Source organism: Kockiozyma suomiensis (genome assembly GCF_038497685.1).
Source record: "Kockiozyma suomiensis strain NRRL Y-17356 unplaced genomic scaffold V2V93scaffold_13, whole genome shotgun sequence".
In the NCBI taxonomy this organism is placed as follows: Eukaryota; Fungi; Ascomycota; class Lipomycetes; order Lipomycetales; family Lipomycetaceae; genus Kockiozyma; species Kockiozyma suomiensis.
Window position 1 is genome coordinate 375,446 of NW_027117676.1, and position 13,393 is coordinate 388,838.

A 13,393-nucleotide genomic window follows, 5' to 3' on the forward strand; every position below is an offset into this window, starting at 1 on the left:
AGTTGAGGCTGCTCAAACATCAGGACATCCAGCGCAGGATCAGCAGCAAGGGCAGGCGATCCAAAAACCCCCAGAACTGACGAGAAATCCTGATCGAATTCATTTGGTTCCTGCTCGTGACTGTGTCGCGATTGCTCAATAAACTCGTCGCCAAAGGTCGGCGGCGAGACTGCCAAAACGGGAACCTCTGGCGGCGATAGTGCGCGGTTTGGAGTAGTGTCGCTGCTTTGCATTTAGCAACTACTATTAGTTGTGTATTAATATATGATTATCTAAAGAGCGCAGAATATATAGCAGCCGTAGCGTACAAGTATCCAGACAAAGAGACAGAGCGCACACTCGTCTAACGTCATCACTCAGATCACGTGAGATGAGTCACGTTGCAAGTCACCATAACTATTAAGGTAGACAATAAATTAATCACTAATAATCACATTTAAAGGTAGAAGATACACGCCATAACAAAAAAACAATAAAGCCAGTAAAATACAGTAACAACAATAAAGAAACAGCATACATCTAACCAGAGAACATCTAACCAGAGCACATCTCGCACGCCTCCCGGTTCTCAATCGAACACTGTAACACTTTATCATTGTAAATATCGACCTCCTCCTCAGTCATGTCCTCATTAGCCTTTTTCTTTCTAACCGCTTCCTCCTCCTTGCGCTTCTTCTCTTCCTCCATAGCTAGCTTTCTCGCGAGTAGTCCTCCAGCAGCGCTCTTTTTGGGCACATACTCTTCCTCCTCGCCCTCAGAGCCAGACACAACAGTAACTTTGCTCACGAGCGGCACAGGTGCGGAGTTTTCAGTGATGTCAGACTGTACTTCGTACAATGTACGCTTGACGTCCGACGCGCGGCCAATAGTCTGCTTGTACACCTTTCGCTGGAGTCCAGCATTCGATGTGCGCGCACGATTAGTATCGACGGTCTGCAACGCCTCCTGGTCAACAGTGAACTGAATCGGTGCAGATGCGGCCATCGTGCGCAAATAGTACATGCCAGTCTTGAGACCCTTCTTCCAGCCGTAGAAGTGCATAGAAGTAAGCTTGCCCATCGTAGGGTTCTTGATGTGAATGTTGAGCGACTGCGACTGATCAATAAAGGCCGAGCGGTCAGCTGCCATGTCGATGATGTGCTTTTGCGAAATCTCCCATACTGTCTTGTAAAGTGCCTTGATGTCGTCGGGAATATTTGTGATATTTTGGATCGATCCGTTGTCAGCAATAATACGGTTCTTCATGTTGTCAGACCATAGTCCCATATCGACAAGATCCTTCAACATCCATGGGTTCACAATCTGGAACTCGCCAGCAAGTACACGACGCGAGTAGATATTCGAGGTATACGGCTCAAAGCACTCGTTGAATCCAAGAATCTGCGATGTCGAGGCGGTAGGCATAGGCGCCACAAGTAACGAGTTGCGCATTCCATAGCGCGCAAGATTCTCTTTGATTGTATCCCAGTCCCACAACTCAGTAGGAGTCACTCCCCACATATCATACTGCAACACTCCCTTCGAGGCTGGCGACCCTTCGTATGAGTCATAGGTGCCCAACTCGCGGGCTAGCTCAATCGAAGTCTCAACGGCACCATGGTAGATAGTCTCAAAGATCTGGATGTTGAGCTGCTTGGCTCCAGGTGAGTCGAACGGCAGACGCAGAGCCATAAATGCATCCGCGAGGCCCTGCACACCAACGGCAATCGGACGGTTACGCATGTTGCTAGTACGCGACTCGGGAACAGGGTACATGTTAATCTCAATAATCTTGTTGAGATTGCGCACGACAACCTTTGTGATTTCATGTAACTTGTTAAAGTCGTACCATGAGCCATCGGCATCGTGCTGCACAAACGAAGGGAGAGCAATTGATGCAAGATTGCACACGGCTACCTCGTCCGGTGATGAGTACTCGATAATCTCAGTGCACAGGTTAGATGACTTGATCGTGCCCAGATTCTGCTGGTTTGACTTGCGGTTTGCAGCATCCTTGTAAAGCATAAACGGATTACCAGTCTCAGTCTGAGCCTCAAGAATGTGATACCAGAGTTTCTGCGCCTTGACTGTCTTCATGGCATGGCCTTCCCTTTCGTACTTCTCATAGAGAGCCTCGAATTTCTCACCCCAAACATCAGCAAGACCAGGAGCCTCAGACGGCGAGAAGAGCGACCAATCACCGTTCTCTTCAACCCGCTTCATAAACAAGTCCGGGATCCAGAGCGCGTAAAAGAGATCGCGCGCACGCGACTCCTCCTTTCCGTGGTTCTTGCGCAGGTCGATAAAATCAAAGATATCGGCGTGCCAGGGCTCCAGGTAGATGGCAAACGCACCCGGTCGCTTGTTACCACCTTGGTCAACGTAGCGAGCCGTGTTATTAAACACACGCAGCATGGGAACGATTCCATTTGAGGTGCCGTTGGTGCCGGCAATGTAGGAGCCGGTGGCGCGGATGTTATGCACATGCAGACCAATACCACCAGCGGTCTTTGAGATGAGCGCGCAAGTCTTGAGCGTGTCATAGATACCATCGATAGAATCCTCTTTCATAGCGACAAGAAAGCAGCTAGACATTTGCGGCTGTGGAGTGCCGGCGTTGTAGAGCGTCGGCGACGCGTGCGTGAAGTAGCGCTGGGACATGTAGTTGTAGGTCTCGATAGCCTTCTCGATGTCCTCGCCATGAATACCGACGGCAACACGCATGATAAGGTGCTGCGGACGCTCGGCGACCTTACCATCGATGCGCAAAAGATACGAACGCTCGAGGGTCTTGAAGCCGAAGTAATTGTACTGGAAGTCACGCTCGTAGACGATAGCTGAGTTGAGCTCTTCGGCATGCTTCATGACGACGTTGTACGTTGTATCTGAAATCATCGGCGATGGTTTGCCGTTCTTGGGGTTGATATACGTGTAGAGGTCATTGATGAGCTGCGAGAACTGCTTACGCGTCTGCTTGTGCAAGTTCGAGATGGCGATGCGAGCAGCGAGCACGGCGTAGTCTGGGTGCGCGGTGGTCATGTAAGCTGCGGTTTCAGCGGCCTAATGATGCTATTAGCAAGTGACAATCAATGAAGCAAAAATCAAGACATACCAGATTGTCGAGCTCGACAGTAGTGACGCCTTGGTAAACGCCGGAGATGACTTTTTGCGTGATGGCGGCGGCGTCGACATGGTCTTGGTCAAGACCATAGCAGAGACGCGACACACGAGCTGTAATCTGTAGTATTTAAGTCAGAGAAGAGGAACTAAAAAAGGATGAACAAAGACATACTTTGTCGAACGCGACGCGCTCTTTACGGCCGTCTGATGAGGAACTAGAGTTAGCAGGCTGATTAAATTAGAAGAACGATAAACGAGAAAGATACCTCTCTTGTATACAAACATGTTTGCTGCAAAAAATGCTTAATACAAAGAAAAGAGATGAGAGAATACAAAAAAAAAGCGATGGGGGGATGCAAGGTGATTTATACAAGCAAAGGAGGAAGTCCGCGGAGGTTTAAGCATTCTTAATGGCGACGCGGTCAGGGTTTTGCTCAAAAACTTTATTTGTCAGCTGGCACGCGTCATTCTCGCGTTGTGCTCTCGACATTTGTGATTTATTGCGGTGAAAACAATTGAATAGAGTGAGAATGATGTCTATAATAATTGTAGAGATGCATGCTATACATTATTGTATTCGAGTAATAGATAAACAATTCACGAAAAGAGACATAATCCGCGTCGACGCGTTAAACACACTAAAAAACCCCAAACCGGAAATTACATACTTCGTATACGCGTCTAGAATCATCACAACGCTTCCACCTAGACTCGCCTCGCCACCCAGCCTTCCAGTCCGTAGTGGCCGTGCCACATACTCTCGCTATCGGCTACGTACTCTGCATCGCCCGTCCAGCGACGTTCGACAACAAAGCCCAGCTCGGGCAGGATCGAGACTAGTTCTTCGACCGTAAGCTCGACGCGTGGAGCAGAGCCCCACTTTAGTGGACCGTAATTCACCCAAATTCCGCCAGGCGCAAGTAGACGGTGGATGGTGTCGATGTATGCGAGTACGTTTTCGGCCGTGTCGATGAAGAAGAGGGTCGCAACTGCGTCATATTTTGACTTGAGGGCGAGAAAGTCGCCGAAGCTGACTGATAGCGAGCTGTGGTCTGTCTCTGGTGGCGATACATCTGGGAATGTGATTTCACGTAGTTGAGAGGATGACGATCTTTGATAGGAAAAGTTGTGGACGAAGGGAAACACGGAGCAAGAGTTTGCCGTCTGTTCTAGAGCAAAAAGGTTTCCGAGATGCATGAGACTCGAAAACTCGTTGGCGTCGGTCTGGCAGCCTTTATTTGAAAAAAGAGTAGAATATTAGTTAATGTGCTGTGCCTTGCGGTTTGTGTAATATATTTGAAAAAAAATAAAGCACAGCACATGAAAGACATCAAAACAAGATCAGGACTCACCAAGTAAGGATATTTCGTAGGCAAGTCTGCCAACACCAGCCCCAGGCACAAGAATACGCTTGCCGCTCCGTAGACCAAACTCGTTCCGTATACAATCTAGAATAGGTGGCATAAGTACACTTCTCTCACGCTCGCCCTCGTCCGACCAGTCGCGCACAAAGTGCTTGAGCAGTTCGACGACACGCGAGTGCGCGGCCGGCCTAGTCGAGTGCAAGAGTTCTGCACGCGTGACGCCAAACTGCTTCTCGGCCAGCTTGGCAATGCTCGCAGTTATTTCCGTATTGCGAGTGACTGCTCTGTCGAGGTCACGGATGCGCTTTGAGTAGCCGCTCGAGCCCGCGATACGCTGATGACGGGGAGATAGTCGTGAAAAGAGCATGCGCCGACGAGCGGCGAGGTTCTTCATCTCGGCCGGATAGGCAAGGAGACCAGCCACTGCATCAAGAAGCAACTTACGATCGCAAGTCTCTGGCTCAGCAGTTAGCGACGCAAGCTGAGAACGCAAGAGCGGTCTCAAAAAAGCGAGCATTACGCAGACAAGCACAAGGAGAGCGAACCAGATGCTGTACTTTTGCGGCGCATTCTGCACAAGAATACAATAAACCGAGAATACGACCGATGATTGAACTACTTTCTTTCTGAGGTAGATGCTGCTGTTCATCTCCAGACAGAGAAGACAAGCCAGACAAAAGTGACGATAGTCAGAAGACCAGATCGCGGATCGGACGAGCCTCGGAGGTTAGGGTAGATCCATGCTACGTCATTCACTCTCCTCAGATATCGTATTCTTTCCTATTCAGAGTGCTGTCTACAAAAATGGGCGTATCTTCTTTATCTGCGCTTTCTATTGCTCCGGCCTATGTTGCGCCTGTGCCACCTGCTCGGGGAAAGAACAAGCAACCGCGACAGCTGCGCAGAGCCGGTCGTCGTCGAAAACCCCGTCAGTATCAGTATCCTCAGGCTTATCCGGCTTATCAGTATCCTCCGTCTTATCAGTTTCATCAGTCTCAGCAGCATCTGCCTCCTTCGTATTCTTCATACGGACCTTCTGGGGGCCATGACTATCAGCAAGTCGACGCCTCGTCGTTTCTTTACAAGTTCGTTCGCAAAGCCTTTCGTACTTCACGAAGGTCAATAGGTCGCGCTATCGCTTTGCAACTGCCTTGGAACCGACGACGTAAGAGAGTTGTCCAGATTCATATAGAGTGGTGATTTTATTTGTCGAGACTTTGCCGCTGTATTGCTTTCAGGTTCTTTCGATACATTGAAATCGTGGCAGCGCAGTCTGTATTGATATCTACTCCTTCTTATTTCTTCACGGCCTTGAATATCTGATATATGTCTGTCTGATCCTTCTGACCGTGTTTCTTTTATTGTCTGTTCTTTTACTCTCTGCTGCCTTATATCCTCTGCCCTGCTTTCTGATGTTTTGCGCACACTAAATACAAATCATTCTTATATAAAAATTATCGTATGCTGATGTAATCACTCCCACCGCAAACTCCCAGCCATCGCGTGCATGAGCTCCTCTCTCGTCGGCATCTACCGTCAAACTCATATTTCTGCGCAAAAATGTGGTTCAGGCGCTCTGTTTACCGCTCGTGTAGGAATTCGCGCTATTGGCATCACTACAACTACAACAGCGGTAACTACAGCAGCAATCACTGGCTTCTCCTCAAGTTCCGCGCCGTCACAGACGCTGTCGCCAAATCGCAGCACTCTAGCTCTCGTCTCACGTACTCTGATCTTTGGAAGAACATTACTGAGAAGAACGCGTATAACTGGAAATCTCTACTCTCTGGGCATCGTCGGAATATTTTTTCATCGTCACATCAGCAGCAGCAGCAGCAGCAGCAGCAGCGACAGTCATCAGATCGTCATCATCAGGATGACGATGAGTACGAGATTGATCTTATTACGATGTCGCGTCGTCCAAAAAAGAAAACTTTTTCCCAAGTAAATCAAGACACTGCAACTGAATATTCCGAGTCCGCTTCTTCTACAGAGGCTATTCCTCAGCGCACCGATTCGACAGAGAAGGCAGAGACTGCTCCCACTTTCAAGCGCCCCATCTATGCGATCGTGGACGACGATGTCGCTGAGATTCCTAAGACTTCTCCTCCGCCGCCATATCCATCCTTCAATGACAAAAAAGACAGCGTCATTGTCCATGACAGTCTCGATAATGTATCGGCTATCGGTGGACCTCTCTACGTCGCTAGACTGCGGGAACAAGCTGATGCTGATCATGAGGAGTTAGCCGCGGTCAGCGCGCTCGTCGATACTTTGAAGGTTCAGATTGATCAGCAAAGCTCGACTCTTCGGGTCTTTGATGAGAAAATCGCTTCTGAAGCGAGCAAGCACGAGCATTATGGTCGTCTTCTTGACTCTAAATTTGACGATCTTGAGAGCACGCTACAAGATCGCGCTGATCGAAAGATTTCGACTGCTCTGCAGGAATCAGAACTCACACTCTCTGATAAATTTGCATTCATAGAGAAACGATTTGAGGAACTGCGTGACACTATTTCTGCCGGTAATTGTGCAAGTGCTGAGCAGGAGCTCAAGAGCAACTCGTCAAAGAGCTCTAAAGTGTCTTTGGATGACGTGATCTGGCAGAACGGTAGCTCTGCTCTCGATGACTATCTTGAAGAGTCCAAGCTCGCTTTGCGATTAGACAAAGAACTAGTGGCAATCAAGACTCAAATCTCTGATAATCAGAAGGACGTGACACAATTCTGTAAGCAGATTAATACGAAGCTTAGCGACCGGTTTGATTCTATTGATAAACTGTTTGGAGGATTCAGGCCTGAAATCGATGCATTGCAGACTCAGGTTACAGAACTTGCGCAAGAGGTCAAAAAGGTCGCGCCGTCTCAGACTGATTTCCGTCAGAGCGATATCCAGTCTCCGGCGATCAAAGAAAGCGGACTCATAGAAGTACTTATTGTCTCTGCTAGTGCTTCTCATCCGGTCCGCTTAAATGTATTACCTGCCTTCTTTTCGGGCTTGAAACAACCTTCCCCGTCGGCAGTCGCATCCATAATGTCGAAACAGAACTCTAATATCATGAATGAAGCGAATAGGTCCTGGATACTCAAAGCAGTCACTGCAGATTCCAATGATCTCGTATTTGTCAGTGAAAAGATGAATGCGAGTAAATCGTCGTGGCTGGCGAAAGCGAGTAAGAGTGTTGGGAGAGGAGTAGTGGTGTTGACTGGACTTGGTGCTGCTGTGTTGGTTTATTTGAATGCTGCTGAAATTTAACATGCGCCTTGTCATTGGTTTGTTTGCTTTTTACTATTTTATGAATGATTTCTTATTACTACGTTATATATTGTTTAAGGCTGGAGTAAGCGGAAGGTCGCATGTTATACTTGATTTATTCTTATATATCTCTCTGATCACTATTTATACACAATCTCAACTTTTCCCATTTCTCAAGATTCTTTCAATCATCCATATATTACAACCAATCGCTAGCCAACCACGGCAGACGCGCTAGCACCCTCTTCCAACTTTTCATAGCCTCCTGCGCCACGGCGTGATCGAGTGTTTCTTTTCCGATCATGTTTATGTCCACCAATCGAAATCTTTCCGATCCGGCGCGCTCGAGCAGTGCAGAAATGGAATGCGACGAGAAAGATTATGAATCCAAGAACACATAGCGGGATAGCGAGGATCATTTCCCAGGTCTGCACATCATATCTTGCCTTACTTGCGGCGATAACCTTGGGACCCTTTAAAAATTTGACAATGGGAACATGCTGAATGTCAAGGTCCTCGGTTGCCTCTTCGGGGGTCTCGATCTGGATGTAAACAGACTTGAAAAACGATTTACCGAGCCACGCGGGATTAATTTCGAGAAAATAGTAGCCTAGCTCGTTGTCGAGCCATTCAGTAGTGAAAAAGGCATATTCTTTTAACGTAGTCTCTTCCTCTGCGACCGCAAACTTCTCTGGAGCTGCGATGGACAGCGTATCGTAGTCGAGCAGATTGAGACGCACTTTAGACGAGTTAAAGTAGTGCGAATACCAAGTAACAAAGTACGAGTGGCTCCCCAGGAGTTCAGTATTAAGATCTGGAGTACAGAAAGGAGCGTAGTCACCGTTGAGAATGTACCGTTCGGGAGTACATCTGATGACGGGATTCAGTCGCTCAAACTCGCCTTTGAAATAGCGCCCGCTCATGACGACCTGCTTATCGCCGTTGGCCTTGGCCGCAGCGGGCTTCTTAGAACCCTTTTTCGCAGCACCTTCGTCAACAGCAACCTCGTCAACAGCGGCCTCGTCTCCGGCGCCGCTGCTTCCTAAGGCATCGCTGTCGACGACAGCAGTCTGGTCCGGAAACCAGGTACCGTACGACGGACTCGCTTTCTCGACGTATCCCTCCTTCTTAATCTTCGGCTTAATCGTCACCGGCGCCCCATTCGGCTTCAAGCTCACCCACGGCATGGCGATAGTCGGTGTCACTGCCGGTGGCCGCGGCGAGATAGTGACGCCCTCGACGAGCAGCGGAGTGACGATCTGGGTGCTGGCGTCGGGCGCAGTACGGGTCCATGGACGCAGTGGGAAGATACCCGGCGTCTTTGCCTCTGCTGCAACTGCTGCTGCAAATGCCAAAAGCTCAATCAGTCTGCTCAAACGCATGATTACTGGAAAAACACAAGACACAGAAAAAAACAGCACGCGTCGTGTCTTTTGTACTTATAGTAAGTGCGGCACGCTCGGCAGGAGCCACCAACGCGTTACCCGGACTTACCCTACCTGAACCTATATTTGTAACCAAACTACATGATGAGCCAATCAGAGAGCTGTAACAGCCAGTATTTTCAAACTGGTTTGAGACCAGGAGCCTAAAACACAACGAACTGCGTCTCTACTGATCAAGTTTCGCTATTATAGTAAGTTAAAAATAATGCATCATATATAATTGCCTGTTTTTTAAAGAAGAATATAATATATAATTAAACTGCTACGATATCGGTGTGAAAACTCGCAAAACCTGCCAGTTCGCTGCCGCAGACCGAGCAAAAACCTGCCCCGGTTCTTTCCTTCCTTTCTCTTTCTGTTCTCCTTCTTCTCTTTCTTGCACATCTTCTCTTCTTTTTGTTTAACATCGAGTAAATTCACATTTTTTTCAAACAATAAAAAATGCAGAGACAGTCGTTTTCCTCGCCGCTGCGGACTTTGTACGGTGGTGCCGCCAGCAGAGCTCTTCTGCGCCAGCAAGTCCGCCAAAACTCGACCCTCTCCACCATCGTGGCCAGAGCTAATGGCGCTGTTACTCTTGCAAAGAGTAAGTCAATCAGTCTTTAAATATGTATAGGATTATATATATATATATATCCTAACTTTATTTCTATTCATATAGCCACCTTCGACAACACCCTCTACTGGTCAAAGGTCGTCGCCGAAGTTGCAAAGCAGGCATACCTCAAGGAAGCCATGTCGCCTCCATCAATCGAGACCTTTAAGTCGACATATATTTCTCTCTACCAGTCGCTTCTTCTCAAGGCCAAGGCTCCAGAGGAGCTCATCGCATTTGTCAAGTCCCTTAACGGAAAGTCGATTCTTGCATACTCGGCTTATGGAATACAGATCTTGGGATTCTTTTCGCTTGGAGAGATCGTCGGCAGAAGAAAATTGGTTGGTTACTAGATTTAATTGTATCTTTTGATTGCTCAATTGTTTGTCTAATAGAGATGTTGTGATCGTTTGTACCGATGAATACACTTTCTTCACATGTTTCCTCCTTTAACAGTATATGAGTAAAAATTTGCTATTCTCTATTCTCTGCACTCTGTATTTCTGTTTGTGAATAGTTGGTATGCTCCCATCGCTTTATCATCTACTGTATCAATAGATGCATCAAGTGATGTATCTGTATCGCGGCAGCCCAGTTTATATAGGCCGTATCTCAGACAGCACACCGACAACTGCAGTGATCAATTGTAATATTATTTCTCAATATTTACAAAAAATCTACAAAAAATTATGGACTCTATACACAGTATTTAAATCATATCATATAATCAAAACGTAATGATACAGAGTACAACTTACCTACTAACTACTTCCAAGCACCTCCGTTCATGAAACTATTCACTGAATGAGCTATGTTCACTCTAAATCTCATACTCTTTCATCTCTTTAATAGCAACAGCATCAAGCATACTACTTTTTATTAATATCAGAAACATAAACGATTCTCAGAATGGGCAGCTATTCTATGCCACACTTAGCCACAATCGCCGCACGTGGCTGGTGCTCACTTACTAGAAATTCTTACTCATTATCTTCTTTCCTCAGATCTTTGTACTCTTTTTTTTTTTTTTTGGATAAAAGTTGCTAAAGTGCTTCCTAATATAACAACAGTGATTCAGTTCACTAGCCTGATTTTGTCTAACTCAGCCAGCAAGAATTGCAACCCGTTTTACAATGAGCTCACGAGCAGTCAGACGCGCTCTGCGTATGCAACAGGAAGCTCAATTGTCTTCTCCGACTGAATCTTCGATAGAATCTCCTTCTCCACGATTTGAAAAGAATATGTCTCCTTTTTCCGCACTTACAGCTGAAGACGACGAGGAAAATGAAGAAGACGATACTGAGGTAGTGGAAATGCGGCCTAAAGCCAGTTTGTTTGCTTTACTGGGTCAAGATGAAGATGAACAAGAAGATGAGCAAGAAGATGAGCAAGAACGAGGAAAAAAAGAAGAAGAAGAGCGGGAGCAGAGACCTGTTCCAATATCACAAAAGAGAAAGAAGTCAAAGAAAAAATCAAAGAAAAAGAAACAGTTTTCCACAGAAGCTAAGCAAGTCCAGCCAGATCAGTCAGGCATGGATGAAATTGACAGAGCTCTAGCAGAACTTAACCTGAAAGCTAAAACTCTCGAATCTACATCCTCAAAGCAAATCTCCTTTGGCGACTCATCATTAGCGGCAGCTCAGGCTGATGCTCGATTGCTGTCAGTCAATACCCGAAACCTCGATCCTGGTCGCGAAATGCGTAAAGTGTTTGGCCGTCGTGTATTACAAGAAGAGGCTCATGAAGCTCGACGTCAGGCAGGTGCTCATCGCCGAAATGCTGGTAGAAAGGCATTGAGTAGAAAATACGTGCTTGTCCAGCCAGGCGATAATTGGCTTCCGCTCACTTTCGGCATTTCGATGGAGGTCGTTGGCGTTCATGGTGATATCACAAGTTTCAAGTTTACGCATTCAAGAGATTACATGCGTGTTCAGAGACAGTTTTATACGTGTCTGCAGATAGGTGATCCAGAATTATTAGTCGATTTACTCCAGCGAAATTGTATGCTGATTTTTTTTTTCTTTGTTGACTTTGCACAATTTTTAACACAAATGCAGTGTTCCACGTCTCGACTTTACTACAGGTAGCGGAGCTCCTCTCTCATCACGGTGAAGCCACAAAAGCAGCAGAGACCATTGAGCGCGCATTATTTGCATACAATACCGCCTTCCATTCTCTTTTCAACATCTCATCAGGCCGCGTTCGTCTCCCATTCAAATATTACGAAAATCGTGGCTTTTATCTATCAATATACCGACATGTTCGCATCTTGGAACGCAAAGGCACTTGGGGAACAGCATTTGAATTCCTTAAACTACTGCTCGAAGTCTCTGCCGAAGAAGATCCGTATTGCGTGTTACTCATGATTGATATTTATGCGATTCATGCTGGTGCTGAGCAGTTCCTTATTGACCTTGGCACTTCGCATCTGTTTGAAAATCGCATTAAAGACTATCCTAATATCTGGTTTTCACTAGCTCTAGCATACTTTCACAGCAGCGATCACCAAGCAGCGCAGAATGCTCTCGCGAAGGCCGGCAATAATTTTCCGTGGACACTCTCGGCTCTCGCATTCGCACTCGGCTTAGATGTTCCGCCACAACTGATGAAATTCAACGGACCACCGTCGACATTTCAGGAGATCATGACGCAGTTATACATCTCTCGTGCTCTTCCTCTTTGGTCCTCTTCTGCGACCAAGAAACTACTCGAGCAGACAATCGATGGTATCAAAACTCAACCACCAGTTCCACCAGCTTACATCCTCGATTCTCAAAAGGATATAAGCAGAGACCTTACTCGGCACGTTTTACTGGTCGACATCAAACCTGTACTTGAAATTCTGCCTAGAAATTTAATCTCTGGCGAAGAAATATGGTCTGACGACATGCTTCCACCACTTGATAGCATATCTCCATATGCCAGCAATCCATTTCAGGCACTTAGAACCACAGGTTCCGCGTCCGCCATTCCCGGTGAAGACGGCGGACAAATCGGCGATGCTGACCATCAAGGAACTCTAGACGGCCTATGGAACAGTCTTTTACAATGGCGTAGACGTCGTCGCGATGGCGGCGAAGCGAACGATGACGATGACGCGGAATTCGATCCCGAGGAGGAAGAAATCGCTTGGGCGTTGGCTAATGAGGCGGTCGAGAGGGCGCGCACTGAGAGAGCCGCTGAAGAGCAGAGAGCACCTACTGTGCGGGAATTAACCGGTGAAGAACTGGTGCAGGCTGAGAATGAAGAAGAAGCTGAAATAAGGCAAGAGCGTGGACAGTCGTATCTGGGGTCTCTGTTTCAGAGATTTGCAGGGATATTAAGAACCGATGGGTCGCCAAATGAAGATCACAGTAGAGAATCGGACTATGGAGAAGAAGCGTTTGCAGATGCTATGGAGGATTATAGTGATACCACTGATACCGAATCTATAGGAGCATAATATTATTAGTATAATAAGAAGATTTGCATTGTAGTAATTATTATATACAAAATATTTTCCAAAATATACAAAATTGCCTGTCAAATCACTACAGGCAACATAAGATGGCCTTTTTCAATCAGTCTCTTAATCATTGTCTCGAGATTCGGCCACTTGCTTAGAGAGCTTAGACTGCATCTCTGGAGTTATCACT

General features: G+C 46.8%; 6 protein-coding genes across 6 annotated transcripts; 3 read left to right on the forward strand and 3 right to left on the reverse strand.

Moving 5' to 3' along the window:
• Positions 1-292: 292 nt before the first annotated feature.
• V2V93DRAFT_374330 (ribonucleotide reductase) lies at positions 293-3,476 on the reverse strand. The gene is made up of 4 exons (XM_066911213.1): positions 3,366-3,476; positions 3,272-3,303; positions 3,092-3,217; positions 293-3,039 (listed from the first exon to the last, which is right to left on the reverse strand). The coding sequence occupies exons 1-4, from the start codon at positions 3,382-3,384 to the stop codon at positions 535-537; spliced, it is 2,682 nt and encodes an 893-aa protein (XP_066764074.1). The 5' UTR covers positions 3,385-3,476; the 3' UTR covers positions 293-534.
• V2V93DRAFT_374335 (N2227-like protein-domain-containing protein) lies at positions 3,477-5,134 on the reverse strand. The gene is made up of 3 exons (XM_066911214.1): positions 5,009-5,134; positions 4,452-4,919; positions 3,477-4,331 (listed from the first exon to the last, which is right to left on the reverse strand). The coding sequence occupies exons 1-3, from the start codon at positions 5,031-5,033 to the stop codon at positions 3,805-3,807; spliced, it is 1,020 nt and encodes a 339-aa protein (XP_066764075.1). The 5' UTR covers positions 5,034-5,134; the 3' UTR covers positions 3,477-3,804.
• Positions 5,135-5,992: 858 nt separating this feature from the next.
• V2V93DRAFT_374338 (uncharacterized protein) lies at positions 5,993-7,897 on the forward strand. Its single transcript, XM_066911215.1, has one exon. The coding sequence runs from the start codon at positions 6,024-6,026 to the stop codon at positions 7,716-7,718; it is 1,695 nt and encodes a 564-aa protein (XP_066764076.1). The 5' UTR covers positions 5,993-6,023; the 3' UTR covers positions 7,719-7,897.
• Positions 7,817-9,144, reverse strand: V2V93DRAFT_374339 (uncharacterized protein). The gene has a single exon (XM_066911216.1). The coding sequence runs from the start codon at positions 9,098-9,100 to the stop codon at positions 7,931-7,933; it is 1,170 nt and encodes a 389-aa protein (XP_066764077.1). The 5' UTR covers positions 9,101-9,144; the 3' UTR covers positions 7,817-7,930.
• Positions 9,145-9,467: 323 nt separating this feature from the next.
• V2V93DRAFT_374340 (mitochondrial ATP synthase g subunit-domain-containing protein) lies at positions 9,468-10,396 on the forward strand. Its single transcript, XM_066911217.1, has 2 exons — positions 9,468-9,749; positions 9,825-10,396. Exons 1-2 carry the CDS (start codon positions 9,605-9,607, stop codon positions 10,109-10,111), a joined length of 432 nt encoding a protein of 143 aa, XP_066764078.1. The 5' UTR covers positions 9,468-9,604; the 3' UTR covers positions 10,112-10,396.
• A 378-nt stretch (positions 10,397-10,774) lies between these two features.
• On the forward strand, positions 10,775-13,252 carry V2V93DRAFT_374344 (transcriptional repressor TCF25-domain-containing protein). The gene is made up of 2 exons (XM_066911218.1): positions 10,775-11,759; positions 11,816-13,252. Exons 1-2 carry the CDS (start codon positions 10,892-10,894, stop codon positions 13,198-13,200), a joined length of 2,253 nt encoding a protein of 750 aa, XP_066764079.1. The 5' UTR covers positions 10,775-10,891; the 3' UTR covers positions 13,201-13,252.
• The last annotated feature ends 141 nt before the right edge of the window (positions 13,253-13,393 follow it).